Genomic DNA, 18,439 nt, shown 5'->3' with positions numbered 1-18,439 from the left:
ACCATCAAAAGTCAAAGCAGCATTGTTGCTCAAAGAAACAACTAAGGCCTCCCAGCTGTCAGGCAAAGTCATCAATAAGAAAATAGCCTTTAGCTTATAACTAAAAGGCTGCAAGTCCGAGTCAATTGACTCAAAATACCTATGAAAGCACTCAAGTGTTCAGATGTAGGCTTAGACTCATCCAACTCCATGTTCACAAGCTTACGCATAAGATGCACTTGATTCACAGGAGTCGTATTCTCATACGTATCTGTCAGTTTCTTCCAGATAGCATAAGCAGTGTCAAGACGCTTAATGTCTGTGAGCACAATCATCAGACACAGCCATCTTGATATAAGCAATAGCTTTCTTATTGAGCCTAGCCCAATCATCATCTAACAAGGGTGCAGGTTTCACTTCCAAAAGTGCATCATCACAATCTTCAGAAATAAGATTCCCTGCATTCTATCCTTCCACAAGTCAAAGCCAGAGCCATCAAATCTCTTGATTTCAAGAAGAGACTTTGACTCACTGCTTGTAGACGCATTAGAGGCCATTTCGGTGCAATAAAGACCAAAATTCCACCTCTGTAATTTTATGACAGCAGGCTGCAAACTGAAATTTTAGCCTCTTACAGGCTCAAAACTCAGTGTAAAATTGCAAGGGATCGTAAAACAACGTTATCGACACTTTATCCCAAGTGCACAGCAGATCTCGGAAAAAAATGAAAGATAAATTTCAGCAATGAAAGCTGAAATTTCAGCACACAAAGAGAGTATACATCTCTTGCATAAATACTCCCACTTTAGCAGTAAAACCAAAGTGCATCTGCAACAACCTTTAACCTGCAAGTGAAGTAAAAGCTGCTTCAAAATGTATTTTCAGCAATACAATTGTTGCCAAATTGGCTTTATCTGACAGAAAAATAATTCCAAATGAATTATTGGATTTATAAGTGAGAGGGTTTTCTCGCTTGGAACACCAAGGAAAAATAATTCTAAATGAATTATTGGAATTTTAAGTGAGAGGGTTTTTCTCACTGGAGACATCCGAGTACAGAATATTCCTAGTGCGTCATTTAGAGTAATGACGGGAGCACTGTGAAAGGGAATATCTGTAAGGCCACCAGGAACGGGTACTTTTGATGCGTCACATCGGATGGGTGACAGGGAGCATCAGGAAGAAGTATCCGACTATCCGGGAACGGACATCTCTCATGCGTCATAGGATGGGTGACATAGAGCATCGTGAAGGAGATTGTACCGTAAGTTCGGTAGGAAAGGACTAGGTGATGGGTATTCCTGATGCGTCACAAGGTGGGTGACGGGTGCATCAGAAAGGGAATATCCATAGTCGGGAGGAAATTCCGAACTGTGTTAGAATTGTGCACAAGGCAAAAGCAAGCACTTGAATGAAGATGGGTTCAGAGGAAACTTTGAGGAAAAACAGATGCTTTTTGAGAAAGTGGAATTGCTTTTCGGGAAAGCAGATGCTTTCCCGCGAGGAAGTCTATGTCTGCATTGCAACTGTGCATGTGATTGCATCCAGGGACGCCTGGGAAGTGCTGTGAAAGCATTGTTTTTAACTTATAAGGTTTTATTGAGTTTTTGGGCAGGGTCAGACTATTTTTAAAATACGCCGGCCGTCCACTTAATAAGTGGGCAGCCATCTAATAAATAAGGCAAGAGATCAGCAAGCGTTTTCTCTCTCTCTTTTTCTAGCAGAACAGAAAAAAAACAAATTTGAAAAAAAAAAAACCGGCTGCGATCTCTACGCGAGCAGCTCTTCGTACGAGCCCGTGGCTAGGAGCTATAAAAGCATCACATGCCCTCACTCAGAGGGGAGGACCAATCTTTGCAAGGAGGAGATGCTGCTGCAGATTTCAGCCGTAAAGAAGACGTTGCCGGTGATGCCCATGGCTGCCCCAAGTGTAGCAGATGTCGCCAAGACCCAGTGCGCGAGTTCCCTCGCGAAGAAGTGCCTATGAAGTGTGTTTCCATCGCGACAAGTTGCTGTTTTTCTTTGTTTTCAGCCCATAAACGTCGTAGACGGGGCTGATTTACGAGAAGGAACCTGAGAACACACCTCTTTTGTGTGTAGGATTGGAAGAGAGGATTTTCTATGGAGAGATCTCTTCCGGGGAATTGCTTTTTGAGAACGGAGTTGCGTTTCGAGCGTCGAGACTTTGAAGGTAACGATTTTCATGTTATGAACTCTGAGTATTTGTTTGCAGGTGTACTTCCTCTTAGTGAGGGAGTAGGAGCAGAGGAAGGTATGAGCCTCTGCAGGAGAAAAGCGCTCTAAGGAACTAGAGCCAGATCAGCCCAAGGGTTTTGTACTCGAGTTTGGGAAGTAGATCCACGGATCGGAGAGAGGTAGTCTCTCAAGCTGTGACCCGGAAGTTGGGATTCCCAAGTAAGGACTTCGTGTCCGGGAAAGCAGAGTTGTTCTGCGGGAAGAGGACTCTTGAAAGAGAGTTGGAAAAGAGTTGCAGGGATGCCATGCCCCGAGTCTGGAAGGTGAGATCAAGAGGCGAGAACCTTGATTCTCGAGGAATTGGAATAAGGAACGGAAGTTCCTTGGAATAGGGTTTTGCCCTAGGAATCGGAAGCTGAGGCTTCCGGGAACCATCAAGTCTTATTCTAGAACGAACGTGGTAATGTGTTCTGTTCAAGTGCTTGTATAGACTTCTCCTCGGTAATAAAGATACTATTACGGGGGGGGACCAGCCCATCTTCTGGTCCCCAGTATTGTGTCGATCTTCTCACTCTCTATCTCTCTCTCTATTTATTTCTCTCTATATCCTCTGGCTTCAGTAATAAGTGATAAATCCTATTTATCCGAATGTATTTTATATTGTTATGCGCTCCCATTTGTGACAACAATAATTCCATGGAGAGTATCCCACAAATGAAATACATCAATGTGTGCCACATAAATTGCTAATGCATAAAGAACCTGCGATTTCCTGTAATTTCTTGAAAATCTCAAGAATAAACTCCAAATTCTCTGCTCAAACTGTCCACAGAGTGCAATACATTAACCAATGTCTGCAAATTAATGAAATTTCAGCAAAAGCCGCAAATTTTGACAATCAAATTTCTGAAATTTCTGCAAATTATTGAAGTATTGGGTAAAACCCCCAATTTTTCTTAACCTGTTAACGAAATTTCAACCTGTGAAACTTCGACATGCAGTAAAAACCTGAAATTTTAGCAACCTGTCGATTTTTCCTTTCTTTGTAGTCGAAATCACGTGCTAATTCCCATTTGTTGGAACCGAAAGACTCAACAACTCTCACAGCTATAGTGAGAGAAGAGAGATTAACTCTCTTGCTGAGAATTTGTAGAGAGAAAAAGAGTAGGCTGAAATCGAAAGAGAGAAGGTGGAAGCCATTGCGCGTAGGAATAAGCCCAAAAGAGCTCTGATACCAGTTTGTAGGAAGGAGAGGAGTCTCCTGTGTGCAAGCGATGGAAGTTCTTCTGTGAACGAGAGAGAGAGAGAGAGAGAGAGAGAGAGAGAGAGAGAGAGAGAGAGAGAGAGAGAGAGATACGTAGGTGTTTGTCCGCGTGTTGTTTTCAGTATCGCACGCTATTCAATATTCACCACTTATGTTTCATCTGAATAGGGTAAAAAGTATAGAGTCACTTAAGTGAGACCCTAGGGTGGTTCACACCCCAAAGTATAAAAAATGTATAAAGAATATACAAGGAGTCCACAGAAGGACCTTTAGACCCAACAGGGAGAATCTAGTGCAACGGGTTTGCACTAGAGGGAAGTCACTCGGCTTCTTTGTCGACAGACTGCCCCAATATTTTGATATAGAGTCACTGATGTCCCTTTGGGTTTCAGGGATACTGCTGAGCTGACAGTATTCTGCTGATGACTTTATGAAGTGGAATTCCCGATAACGAAAATGATTGATTTATACTTGACTTGTTTAAGTTCAGGAACTGGTAGACGAAATGACTGTAGCATTTCGGTCTCATAAATCTCTTTAGACATGATTGCAATATGGATTAGTTAATCGGGCATCTGTGAGGTCCCGACTGAATCTAGATGCAATTCCTAAATACGTTGCCGATTAATCATGGTCTGGGATTTGGAATGAATTTTGAATGTGATTTGTCATGTGATGTGATTGTCGATTGGTACATGTGCTAGATGTATTGTTCCTAGTGCGTCGGTTCTAATAGTCATTGTCTACTAAGACAGTTTATGGCCTATGTCTATTTTGCAGGGTAATTGAGGGCGATTACAATGCTTTCAAGAGGGGGGTATGTCAGAAATGGGTGACGTGGCATGCTCCTGGACAGAGTGGCAGTAGACCCGGACAAGTACCGACAGGCTGACGTGGCAGGTTCCAGATTTTGCGGCGTGAAAAGCACTGACAGTGTTGACGTGGCCTGCCGTACGGATTTCCGCTTTTTACGCCGACACAGTTGTACGGAATTCTTGATTTTATGTTGGGCTGAATTTTGGGAGAGCTTTTGAACCAGTTGCTTTATTTTGAAAGCTTTTAAAGGGCTCTGCTTTTGGGGCTCTACTTTTGGGCATCTCACTTCTCAGAGTATCTGGACACAATTTGAGAGTGAGCACCTGTTGCTAAATTGGCTTTATTTGACAGAAAAATAATTCTAAATGAATTATTGGATTTATAAGTGAGAGGGTTTTCTCGCTTGGAACACCAAGAAAATAATTCTAAATGAATTATTGGAATTTTAAGTGAGAGGGTTTTTCTCACTGGAGACATCCGAGTACAGAGTATTTCTAGTGCGTCATTTAGAGTAATGACGGGAGCACTGTGAAAGGGAATACCTATAAGGCCACCAGGAACGGGTACTTCTGATGCGCCACATCGGATGGGTGACAGGGAGCATCGGGAAGAAGTATCCGCGACCATCCGGGAACGGACATCTCTGATGCGTCATAGGATGGATGACATAGAGTATCGTGAAGGAGATTGTACCGTAAGTTCGGTAGGAAAGGACTAGGTGATGGGTATTCTTGATGTGTCACAAGGTGGGTGACGGTAGCATCGGAAAGGGGATATCCATAGTCGAGAGGCAATTCCGAACTGTGTTAGAATTGCTTTTCGGGAAAGGAGATGCTTTCCTATGAGGAAGTCTATGCCTGCATTGCAACTGTGCATGTGATTGCATCCAGTGTGTGCTGTGAAAGCACTGTTTTTAACTTATAAGGTTTTATTGAGTTTTTGGGCAGATTCAGACCATTTTTAAAGGTGACCGGCCGCCCACTTAATAAGTGGGCAGCCTATGATTAAATAAAGCATTAAAAACCAGCCAACGATTTTTCTCCCTCTTTTTCTGGCAGAACAGCGCGACAAAGAAAAAGAAAAAGAAAAAGAAAAAGAAAAAGAAAAAGAAAAAGAAAAAGAAAAAAAAAACGGCCGCGATCTTTACGGGCTAGCCAATGCTCTGCTATCTTTGCCGTGGCCAGGGAGTTATAAAAGCATCACACCCTCTCCTAGAGGGAAGATCAATCTTTGCAAGGAGGAGATGCTGCTGTAGATTTCAGCCGTAAAGAAGACGTTGCGGGTGATGCCCATGGCTGCCCCAAGTGTACCAGATGTCGCCAGGACCCAGTGCGCGAGTTCCCTAGCAAAGAAGTGTCTACGGAGCCTGCTTCCATCGCGACAAGCTGCTGTTTTTCTCTGTTTTCAGCCCATAAATGTCGTAGACGGGGCTGATTTACGAGAGGGAACCCGAGAACACACCTCTTTTGTGTGTAGGATTGGAAGAGAGGATTTTCTATGTAGAGATCTCTTCCGGGGAATTGCTTTTCGAGAACCGAGTTGCGTTTTGAGCGTCGAGACTTTGAAGGAAACAATTTTCATGTTATGAAATCTGAGTATTTGTTTGCAGGTGTACTTCCTCTTAGTGAGGGAGTAGGAGCAGAGGAAGGCATGAGCCTCTGCAGGCGAAAGCGCTCTGAGGAAGTAGAGCCAGATCAGCCCAAGGGTTTCGTACCCAAGTTTGGGAAGCAGATCCACGAATCGAAGAGAGGTAGACTCTCGAGATGTGTTCCGGAAGTGGAAATTCCCAAGGGAAGGACTTTGTGTCCAATAAAGCGGAGTTATTCTGTAGGAAAAGGACTTTGGAAACAGAGCGGAAAAGAGTTGCAGGGATGCCATGCCCTGAGGTTGGAAGGTGAGATCCAGAGGCGAGAATCTGATTCTCGAGGATTTGGAATAAGGAATAGAAGTTCCTTGGAATAGGGTTTTGTCCTAGGAATAGGAAGCCGAGGCTTCCAGGAACCATCAAGTCTTAGTCTAGAATGAACATGGTAATACGTTCGGTTCAAGTGCTTGTATAGACTTCTCCTCAGTAATAAAGATACTATTATGGGGGAGGACCGGCCCATCTTCTGGTCCCAGTTTTGTGTCAATCTTCTCACTCTCTATCTCTCTCTCTCTCTCTCTCTATATATATATATATATATTCCTGGCTTCAGTAATAAGTGGTAAATTCTATTTATCGAAGTATTCGTTTGTAACAACACCTACCCCCCCTCTTGTACTTCGAACACAGATTAATACAAAAAGAAATACCGAAAGGGGCGCGAGTCTTTGGGGCCAATATCTCTAGGCACCGAACTACGGCGGGCCATGTTGACTCAGTCACTCAAGTGTGAATTGTGAACTGTTTTGAAGTGAATCTCTACTGTGTCGCGGTAGAATCTTGACTTGGAGTGTCCAAGTTTGTTACACCTGGAAGCACACCACCAAACGGGCCACCTTACCGTGTTAGCCAAGCCCAGAATGAAGAGATTATGAACCAAGTGAAAGACCTTCTGGAAAAGGTTCTTATCCAGCCGAGTACTTCACCCTGTTGCTCTCCGGTGTTGTTGGTTTTAAAGAAAGACGGATCTTGGAGAATGTGTATTGATTACAGACCTCTCAGTAAAATCACCAACAAGAATAGAATTCCGATTCCAAGGATCGATGATATTCTTGATCGACTACTGGGATCCTCTTATTTCAGCAGGATTGATTTTAAAAGCGGATATCATCAGATTAGAATCGCACCGAGAGATGTCTACAAGACAGCCTTTCGGACGAGCTACGGTTTGTATGACTTTTTGGTGGTGCCTTTTGGCCTTACCAATGCTCCAGCGACTTTCAACCGAATGATGGATAGGATTTTCAGAGAGTATAGATCATTTGTTGGCACTTTCTTTGATGACATCATAGTTTTTTCCAAGGATGAGGCAGAACATCTGCTACAGGTCTTTTAGGCATTGCGAAATCACAAGTTGGTGATCAATGCATAGAAGAGTGAATTTTTCTTATCAGAGATACACTTTTTGGGACACATCGTCTCAACAGCTGGAGTGCAGATCGACCCGGCCAAGAATGAGCCTATACGTGATTGGCCCGATTTGAAGAATGTTGATGAAGTTAGAAGCTTCTTGAGAGTGTTCATGAAGTTAGAAGCTTCTTGGGTTTATGTTCTTACTACCGGCGGTTCATTCGAAAGTTTGCAGAGGTAGCTTTCCCTTTGCACATTCTGACACAGAAAGGAGTCCCTTTCTCGTGGGGACCCACAGAGGTGATTGCCTTTCAGACACTAAAACAAAAATTGCCTACTGGACCCGTATTGACTTTATCGGATTTGCAAAAGTCGTTTGAAGTATATTGTGATGCTTGTGGTCGTAGTCTGGGTGCGGTCTTAATGCAAGAAGGCCATGTCATCGCCAATGAGAGCCGATTGTTTTCAAGGCCATAATTGACAGCACAAATTTATGAGAAAGAGCTTTTGGCGGTTATCCATGCTCTTACTCAGTGGCGACATTACCTACTTGGAGCCGATTTTAGGGTCTTTACTGAGCATCAGAGTTTACGCTACTTCTTGTCACAAAAGCAGCTTTTGGAAAAGCAGATGCGGTAAGCTAACATCTTGTCACAGTTTCACTTCCAGGTTGTCCATATTTAGGGACAAAAGAACTTGGTGGCAGATGCTTTGTCTCGGAAGCCGCTAGTCTTGCTATTTCACGATTCATCATAGAAGCTTGTAGGAGATGGTTGATCAGTACGCCACACATCTGGATTTTCCGGATGTATTCACTCGAATATAAAATAGGGAGGTAGTAGCGGGATATTCCATACCGGATGACTATTTGATGAAGAAAACGATGTTGTGCGTTACACAGCCGTTGAGAGGAAAGGTTTTGACAGAGTGCCATTATCCACCTTTTACGGGTCACCGCGACATTGACCACCTTGAAAGGTGTGGAGCGTTACTTCTTTTGGCCGAGACTCAAGAAGGATGTGGACGACTTTGTACGCAGTTGCTTGGTATGCCAAAAGGTCAAGTTTGACATGCATAAAGGACACGGATTGTTACAGCCTTTACCCATTCCCACCCGCCCCTGGAGTATGGCAATGGATTTCATTTTTGATCTCCCGAAGACACAGCGTGGGCATGATGGCATTTGGACTGTCATCGACAGATTTAGCAAGCAAGCTCACTTCATTCCAGTGAAGAAAACAGTCAAGCCGGATCATTTAGTGCGACTGTTCCATTCATAGACTTTCAGATTACATGGCATGCCTAAGACAATAGTCTCTAACAGAGATCCCTGATTCACTCTTCGATGGGGAAGGCGCCATTTGAGATCATTGAAGGTGCTCCGAAGGTTCCACCCTTCCTTAGCACGAAAGGTAAGATTTTTGAAGCCTACCAGTACATGAGGGACTTGGACACAGTTTTTGCCAAGGTTTGGGAGGCTTTAGCAAAATCTTAAGAACGACACAAGAAGGTAGCAGATCAACACCGTCGCGATTTGAAATTAAAGGAAGACGATTGGGTGCTCTTACGTTTTGAGAAGGCACGCCTAAGAAAGAAAAAGGGAAAGGAGCGGCTTTTTCCAAAGCTTAGCATGAGATACTATGGCCTTTTCTAGATAAAAGAAAAGATAAATGATGTCTCCTTTAGATTGAAGCTGCCCGTTACTTGGAAGATTTACACTGCATTTCATGTGAGTCTATTGAATCCTTTTAAAGGCGATGTGTCTGATGATGGGGAGCCAGATGAGCAACCCGAAGTGGAGGAAAGCGAGGAGATGCTTGTTCCAGAATAGATTTTGGTATATAAGGATAGAAAGATAAAAGTTAAAGCGATTAGACAATTCTTGGTTAAATTCAAGACTTATCCTGCATTGGATGCGAAGTGGATGGAGGAGGAGGACCTAGCAGATACTCCTCAGATTTTGGAACTTTACCTTGAAGCATTCGGTTTAGCATAGTCTACTCCGATAGAACCCCGATCAATCTAGTGTAGCGGGGAGTCACTCCACTCCTTTGTCAACGGATTACCCCGATTTTGAATAGAGTCACTGATGTCCCTTTGGGTTTCAGGGATACTGATGGGCTAACAGTATTCTGCTGTATGACTTTACGAACTGGAAGTCCCGAAAATGGAAATGATTGATTTGTACTTGACTTGTTCGAGTGCAAGAATTGAAAGACGAAATGACTGCATCATTTCGGTCTTGTAAAGCTCTATAGACATGATTGCAATAAGGATTAGTTAATCGGGCATCTGTGAGGTCTCGACTGGATCTAGGTGCGATTACTAATTGCGTTGCCGCTTAATCATGGTCTGAAATTTGGAATGAATTTGTATGTGATTTGTCATGTGATGTCCTGTGATGTCCGGTGATGTGACTGTCGATTTGTACAAGTGCTAGATGTGTTGTGTCTAGTGCGTCGGTACTAACAGTCAGTGTCTACTAAGAGAGTTTATGGCCTCTGTCTCTTTTGCAGGCGTAATCGAGGGCAATTACAATTCTTTCAAGAGGGGGGTATGTCACAAACTGGTGACGTGGCAGTGCTCCCGGATACAAACGTCACCAGTGCTCCGGGATACACACACAGCCTTGCTGATGTGGCAACTGCTGTCCATCCTCAGCGTTTTTCAGCCCAAGCCCATGGCGGTTTGCATATCGAACTCAGAGCATTTGCGTTTTGCAGATTTCAGCCCAGCGTTAGTACTTTCAGTCCATAGCCTCGTCAGATCTGAACCGATTATGTAGCAGATCCTCGCCGCAAGTCCCCGCGTGTTGCAGATCTACCCCATTCAGCTTTTAGCCCCAAATCAGCCTAGCGTTTTACAGATTCAGCCAGATCTGCCAGCGTTTTTGCATTCCCAGCCTTGCCCACGTTGGTGGTTGCAGATCAGCCCCGTAGTGTAGGGTTGTAGATCAACAGTAGTTAGACCTAGCGTTTTCAGATTTCAGCCCTAGCCTCGCGTTGTCATCGTCACGGCTACATTGTCGTGTTCGTGACGGTTGTCGACATCGTCATCGTCGTCGTCTACATAGTACCTCGAGTCCCTAGCATTCGTAGCATTTGTGCAAGAATAAAGAAAGTTGCCAGAGCAAGGGGGAACCTTGAGGGTTGGGACCCGTCATCCCTGTGTCGTCTCTTTCCTCTCCTTTGTGCCTCTCTCTTTCTTTCAGTTTGATTCAGTTCTTTCAAGTGATGTAAAGAAACCCTTGTGTTTGTTTGCGGAGTACTAGATTCGAGCAAAAGCCTTATTCTCTTCCGTTGCACCTGACGTTGGTATTAGAGCTCTGTGCGTGCTTCGGCTTCGAGAACGCGAGGGAAGAACCTAAAGAAGAACCCTAGAAGAACCAAGAAGCATCAAGAACCCAAGTTGAACCAAAGAACCTCTCCCAGTTTTTTTCCTGAAGAATCTTCGAGTCCCGACCATGGACTTACCAGATCCCATCTTCATTGCCATGCCTTTGAAGGAAGATCGACATCGGATACACGAAAACCTAGATCTTGAGTACCAAGATGAGTATCAAGATGTCCTAGCCTTCTATGCAAAGTTGGAGACAGGATCCCTAACCTCTTCTGCATTTGCATTCGCGTGTAGTGTGCATCCACTTCCGTCGACAAGAAAGCCCTTGGATTTACCTCCGAGAACCCGTACCTTTCATCTTCACCAGCAATGTTTTCATGACAGGACTATTCGAGTGGTAGTGCTTGCTTGCAAGCATAGTCAATATGAAGGCTGGTATTCTGTGACAGTAGTAAGTCTCCCTAGTAACTCGTATGGTCGGTGTTTACATTGGAGTAGCACCTACATCCGTAGTATCCACCCATTTGAAGGAATTTTCATTGGTGTTGCATCCACAACATCAAAAGCATTCATCAGTCAGCGTCAGAAGTACAGATAGAAGTTCGGCAGCTGTGCCTCACTCTTAACAGGGGGGATGTCACGTGCGCACTTCACTTGCACCACGTGGACACGCTTCTGCTACAGTCTAGGGTCAGTCTTAGTGTAGGACCTAGCTTGGCACCGTTGTGAGCCTCTAGCAGGACGTGCATGTCCAAGCTAGTCATAGTTGCATACCCTCTCACGCACATAACAATCATTTTTATCATGCAGGTAGGGAAAATGGCTAAAGGAACTATGAAAGAAACACATTGGGCACTCAGTAGAAGCAGAAGACAAAAGGGAATTGAAGTGCACAAGTTAGCCGTGCAACAGATTAACTCCAGTAGTGGTTTCTCAGCAGTTTGGCAAGCATTTGTGGATCCATCCTCAGCGTTTTTCAGCCAGCAGTAGCGTTTTGCAGATCAGCCCAAGCCTGTGGCGGTTTGCAGATCCAAAGATTTCAGCCCAGCGTTAGTACTTTCAGCCCATAGCCTCGTGAGATCTGACCCGATTTGGTAGAGATCCTCGCCGCAAGTCCCCGTGTGTTGTAGATCTACCGCATTCAGTTTTCAGCCCCAAATCATCCTAGCGTTTTGCAGATTCAGCCAGATCTGCCAGCGTTTTTACATTCCCAGCTTTGCCCACGTCGGTGGTTGCAGATCAGCCCCTTAGTGGCGTAGTGGTTGCAGATCAACAGTAGTTAGACCTAGCGTTTTCAGATTTCAGCCGTAGCCTCGCGTCGTCGTCGTCACGGCGACATCATCGTGTTCGTGACGGTCGTCGTCGTCGTCGATATCGACATAGTACCTCCAGTCCCCAGCATCACTAGCATTTGTGCAAGAATAAAGAAAGTACTTGCTTTGGCAATAGAGCAAGGGGGTCCTTGAGGGTTGGGACCCGACATCCCTGTGTCGTCTCTTTTCTCTCCTTTGTGCCTCTCTCTTTCTTTCAGTTTGATTCAGGTCTTTCAAGTGAAGTAAAGCAACCCTTGTGTTTGTGTGCGGAGTACTAGATCCGAGCAAAATCCTTAATTCTCTTCCGTTGCTCTGACATCGGTGTCATTGACATAGTACCTCCAGTCCTCAGCATCAGTAGCATATGTGCAAGATTAAAGAAAGTACTTGCTCTGACAACAGAGCATAGGGGGGTCCCAACATCCCTGTGTCGTCTCTTTTCTCTTCTTCGTGTCTCTCTCTTTCTTTCAGTTCGATTTAGTTCTTTCAAGTGAAGTAAAGCAACCCTTGTGTTTATGTGCGTAGTACTAGATTCGTGCAAAATCCTTATTATCTTCCGCAGCACCTGACAAATAAAGTGAGCTTGTTTGCTAAATTGGTCAATAATGGTCTAGATGCCATTACACCTAGACAATGTAGGGGGCAAGTTGAAAATGAAGTCTGTTGCATTATTTTCCCATGGCTGAGTAGGAATGGGGAGAGGATGTAACAATCTAGGGGTTTTCTTACAGTTGTACTTTACTTTTTGGTAGGTGAGGCATTCAGAAACATACTTCTCGACATCTTTGCGGAGAGTAGGCCAATAAAAGGTGGTGGGGTGAATACCGTGATGCCCTGCATGTAGTGGGGTGTGGGATTTGAGCAAGATCTTGGGTTGAAGAGCACGTGCAATGCAAAGCTTTCCATAGTATAGAAGATATGCGTCCTTCAACGTGTAGCTCGGGATGGAGAATGTATCTCGAGATGGAGAATTGAGACATAAGTCTTTTTGCGGATCCGTGGAATACAAATTCTTTAGGGCATTTGGGTGAATAGCAATACTATCGGAAGTGGCATAAGGTCGTCGTGAAAGTGCATTTGCTACTTTTTTTATTTTTGCCTTTGACATAGTTGACCTGAAATTGAAAGAGTGATCAGAATTTTGTTCATCTCATTTGCTTCTCGGAGATTTTGACCTGATCCATAAAATAACGGAGGTTTCTACAACAAATTTTGCTCCAATGAGGTAATGCTTCCAGGATTCTAAAGCATGGATAAGAACAAGTAATTCCTTCTCGTATACGTTACCAGACCGCTCCTTGGGTTGGAGGCGACGATTCTCGTAGGCGACAACATGCCCATCTTGTTCAAGTACTACTCCAAACTAGTGCCACATGCGTTACACTTCATGAAAAAGCATTTATGTAAATCTGGAAGAAGCAATATGGGGTCGATGTGTCGAAAGTTATTCGTTCAATGTGTCGAAAGCCGTAATTTCCGTAGGGTCACTTGCCCCTTGAATTAGACGAGAATCCTCTTTCTAAATTGTCTTGTACAAGCACCCACTGCTTTCTCGAGGCTCCCCTAGCAATTAAACTATCCGAACACTTGCACCTAACCCTCACCAAGCTATCCAAACCTGTCCATGGCTGTAATTGCAGGTTTTTGACCCAATTTCGCCTGCATAACGGCGCAAATATCCTCGTAGGTCAAAAGTACACGCCAAGGACACTTTCCCTTGCGGTATGGAAGCTTTCCAGTGAGCTGCAGGTCAATTTCAGCATGCTGTAATTTTCTGTTTTGCCACTTTTAGGTGCCTACTGCCCTGTACACGCATCCCAAGGCCTTTCCGAGGCTCCCCTGGCGATTCCTTGTAGTTTAGGTGCAAAACCCTAAACCTGCAGAAAAACACAGCAGGCTGTAATTTTCTGTTTTGGACCGTTTCGAGCGGAGCGAGCACGCCTACGCGTGTCTCAGGTGGTCCCGCACGCAATGGGACAGTTCCCCTGTAAATCGGACGAGTTTTCACGCGAGAAAACTCTCCGTTTTCGCATTCCTTCGCGATGGAACTGTGCGTACCTGAAGGGGATTAGCGATTAGCTAATGTGGTTCTTGTACAGAAGGCTCTTGCCTTGGCAAACACGCATAAAACACCCAAAACTGTACATGGTCATCTGAGTAGCCCAACTAGTGGGGCATTACCATATGTGCAAAGGGAAGAGAGAGATGCGCGAGAGCAAATCATCGCGCTACATAGAGCAAGGGAGAAGGCAAGCTTTCCATTAAAGGTGTGAGCACCTGCACCCACTACTCACACACACTGTAGCACTTAACGGGCTGAAATCAGCCCCCTCTCTTGAAATGGGCGCCCCCTCTTGCTGATGCTTCTGGCAATTGCATCAGGAGCCGCCAAGTGTCTCTTTTGAGTTAATTCCCTAGTACCCACAACTTATAAGTGTCGCGAGGGGCCTAAATGACTTTGAACTGAGCCTAGACACCCTTTTACTGCTCGGATTCCAGTGTCGATTAGCCCGACCAACTCGTGGTGACCTGCCCTTCCCAACTGCGGGTGAAACTCTCGGCCGTCGGCTGTTTCACACTGGCCACGCAATGTCCGGCCATTTGCAACTTCAAAAAGAGGGTCCCAAAAATTAAACAAAAATCATCGGAAAGAAACGAACAACTCAAGTTAGCAATCGCCACGTCCTCGTGACATTTTCCCATGATAAATCTTGTGAACTTTGCGAAGCTTGGAGAGTGAAGGGAGGAAAGCTTTGGTTTCTTTGCTCTAAGAGCTTCATAAAATCTCTTTTTGTTGGGCAGCTTGAAATTGCCTATACGTGACTTGGAAATTCTAGAATTGGAAATAGTTTCACGTTCGATTCGCTCTCTTCCAGTAAAGGTTCAAGACTATTCCATCATGGTTCCGTCAAGGTAGATTGAAGATTCCCTGGTCATGGGCTACACATGACCATGGATTTTATAGTAATGGTGCATACACCTAGGTCCCATCTAGGTCTAGAAGTGGTATCCATGGAGTTGGGATAAGCTTGGCTTGCGCTTCTTAAGCCAAATCGTATGGAACTTCATGCATGATTGGGTGCACTCACAGAGAATGATACGACCCTGCAAGTCGTCTATCCTTTGGAGACTATGGTCCAAGACAAGACTACCCCTACAATAAGTGGTTCTAGCATATACATTTTCTCCGTCCGGTGGTCGTTCCTCTAAGCTCAAGAAATTTTTCTTCATTAAAGAGCCCTTTACTTTCATTTTCCAGGGATGAAACTGTGCACACTGTACATTACATTGTATTTCTTTATTAGGTTCTTTTTTGCTTACCGCTAATGATCCAGGACGATTGCTTGATCTTAGAGGGTTCCACGTGATAAGTTTTAAGGTCAGGGTTAGCGGAGGTGCACAAGTAGGTGTACAAGTTACTATCCGCTTGGCATGCCTAGGGTGTCCATTTCCTAAGATGTCAGTCGTAGCTTAATGAGTCAGAATGAGAGTGCCTTTCTGCTCTTTCCATCTTTTGCTTTTGATTTGCACTTCTAAAATGCCCCCTTTTGAGATAACTGCATCGCCGTTTGTAATTTTCTGTTTTTCAGCAAGTACATGCTCCCATACACTTTAGAACTCTTTTTATTAAAAGGATCAACTGGAAATACCTATCTTGGCCTATTGTGTATTATGTGATTGCAGATTTGGAAGCATAATATCTTTTTCGCTTTTGGTGTAGCTTGATGCTCAAAGATCCCCCTGTCAACCACGCTCAACTGATAGCCACCTCTCGGGACTAATCGATCTTCTAAAAAAGGACTGTTTTGTGTGCCATGAATGATGAACATGTGTCATGCTATTATGATGACTTTAGACTAGGAAAGCCTAGGAGATTTTAGTTTGACACTTTTGTGAGCCTCGTCGTGTGACCTACATGCCCGGACAAATTTGTTTGAGAGAAGTAGGGGCCGCTGCCTAGCTCTCTTTCCATATTTGATTGTTCGAGGTGTCATCGTGTGTTGTTACACTTTTCTGGGGTATCCGGCAGCGTCTGCTGTGTGTCGAGTCTCGTACCGATCGGCATGACACACCTTCTATGATAAGTTACTAATGATGGTTTCCTCACGACTGTGCACTCAATCTTGCCACATTGTGGGCTTAGTTGTCAATTCTGTACCACAGTAGGTGAGTGAATTCCCGTTCTTCACTCACGATGTGCCTCCTTTGTTGTAGGTTTACCCTAGAAAAATAAGTTTATTGCGTTCAAAGGTACATTTTTTTGGCATAACGTGAAAGTGACTTTGCATGAACTCTTCCCTGCACTTTACTTTTTGTTTTCAATTGCTTTTAGTATTAATCTGGTAATACAAAAGTCGATCAGTTCAAGTTCATGCTTTTGTATTGATGTGTGTGATCTTGAATGCAGGTTTATACTGGTACTGCTTATGCCAATGATGGGTGTGCCACCTTTTTCAGGAGGGATTGTTTCTCTTTAGTCAAGAAATATGAGGTATATACTATACAAAATAGCTTGTTGCCTTTATGCAATTTGAAGGATAGCTTGTTGATTTTTATGCAATTTCAGCTTGTACGGGTAGTAAAATGTTTTGTTTTTAGGTGGAGTTCAACAAGGCTGCCCAGTCATTGACAGAGACTGCTATTCCTCCAGCCCAGAAAAAGACAGCCTTGAGTCGACTTTTGAAGGTGATATATATATATATATATATATATATATATATATTCTTTGGGTGAGTCCATTAAACAGTATATTAGCTGACTATGTTGTCTCTAATGCAGGATAATGTGGCTCTCATTGTTGTCCTTGAGGCACGTGATGCAAACCATGGTGCTGAAGGTGGATCTGCTCCTGGAAAACGACAATTACTTTGTGTGGTATAGTTATCAAGCCTCCTTGATTGAACTACATTTTTCAAGAGATGAGGTCTTTTCAAATGCAGGCCTTGTTTTTTTCATGTCGGTATTTTTCTTGTTCTTTCAAGTGATTCACACACGGCTACATCAACACGTACACAGATATATTTCACACACTTCAGATGTCGGAAGGGAGGAGCTTTATTTTTGTATGTATGCAGGAGACCATTATTTAAAACTGTTTCTGAGGGGTAGCATAGCAATATTTTGGAGGCATTCAGAAATTGCTCCATTCTCCGTGTATGGGATAGCATTGTGCAACAGTTGTCTAAGAGTTTGGTTTTCAGGTTTTACCATGTGACCCTGTGAAGTTGTGGTAGTGCTTGGGGGTCATTAGTAGACATGATGGAGCTGGTCGTTCTAGAGTGGTGTTTTCTTGACCAACATTCTTGACCAACATTCTTGACCAACATGAGCCATAACTTACACCTTATTTTTGAGATTCACCGTTATGATGCACATCAGGGGACAAGCAGATAGAGTCTTTTGTCCAAATTCTGGCTGGCTGATAATATGGCGATATGATTACATTGGGATCAATATAAATACTCATGGCTACTATGGATGATGGTGCCAGATGTAATGTTTGTAGTGTGCATGTGCACATGCCTGCGTGAGGTCCGTGTATGTGCTCGTTTATCGATGCATGTTTGGGTGTCGCACATGTGCATGCATATGGGAGCATGTAGTTCTATACCCACAATTGAGCACTGATGCCTTTAGTGGGGATATCATAGGATTTAGTCAATAGTGTGCATGATGGAGCTGATGGTTGTATTGTCTTGTGGATGGCTACCATGAGTCTGTGACTTTCTAAAGATGAATGTCGGCTTTACTAGATTCATGTAGGTATGTGTGTGGGAACACCATAATATTTAGTTGATACCATGCATATGGACCCAACAAAGTTTGTAGTTCATACCTGAAGAAGACCTGTGTGCACTCTTTCATTCTTTCTGGATTTAGGTTTTTAAGCCATCCTTTAGCTGCCAAAAGTCGAGCACAAACTCGGCTTGCACTCTGAATGATATATATGAACTTGCTTCATTGAAACCAAGCTTTACTAGGTAACCTTGGACATGTGGGCTTTCTTTGCTGTTCTAATCAAATATGTATGAACGTGCTTCATTGAAGCCAACCTTTAGAAGGCGACCTTGGACACGTTGGCTATCTTTGATATCCCAACCAAAGGCTACACACTATTTGTTGAAGTTGAGCTGAATGTCCTCTTTGTATAGTCTGTAGATTATGTTGATTTTTACAAGGGATCATTTTTCTTTACTACCTGCTACCACAGTCTTGGATGGTCTTTTTTGTTTGCTATGTGCATGTGCTGAAACTCGCTCTTCATATGCAGGCAAACACTCATATACATGCAAACCCAGAATTGAAGGATGTCAAGTTATGGCAGGCAAGTCTATTTCGGAACTACTGTTTTTCTTGGGTTAACGTGTACTGAATACCCTTTGAATCTTTATGCAGGTGCAAACCCTCTTGAAAGGTCTGGAAAAAATTGCTGCAAGTGCAGATATACCGATGCTTGTGTGTGGCGATTTCAATTCTGTTCCTGGCAGGTTGTAGGCTTATCAGCTGGATTGTAGTTGTTGTATTGGGCTTGAAGAT

At 43.8% G+C, this 18,439-nt stretch overlaps 1 protein-coding gene across 1 annotated transcript in view; it reads left to right on the top strand.

Annotated features, from left to right (window-relative positions):
* The window catches only part of LOC147442765 (DNAse I-like superfamily protein), a 78,944-nt gene that overhangs the window by 59,211 nt on the left and 1,294 nt on the right, over nt 1-18,439 (top strand). The window contains exons 4-8 of the mRNA XM_086528817.1: nt 16,311-16,394; nt 16,502-16,588; nt 16,682-16,777; nt 18,174-18,227; nt 18,299-18,390. Of these exons, the coding sequence (XP_086384943.1) occupies nt 16,311-16,394; nt 16,502-16,588; nt 16,682-16,777; nt 18,174-18,227; nt 18,299-18,390 (413 nt within the window). The remainder of the gene's footprint in view (nt 1-16,310; nt 16,395-16,501; nt 16,589-16,681; nt 16,778-18,173; nt 18,228-18,298; nt 18,391-18,439) is intronic.

Source organism: Adiantum capillus-veneris, chromosome 14 (assembly GCF_014529385.1).
Source record: "Adiantum capillus-veneris isolate H3 chromosome 14, ASM1452938v2, whole genome shotgun sequence".
NCBI lineage: Eukaryota > Viridiplantae > Streptophyta > Polypodiopsida > Polypodiales > Pteridaceae > Adiantum > Adiantum capillus-veneris.
The sequence above is the reverse complement of the archived record's forward strand: the minus strand, read 5'-3'. Positions and strand labels throughout refer to the sequence as shown.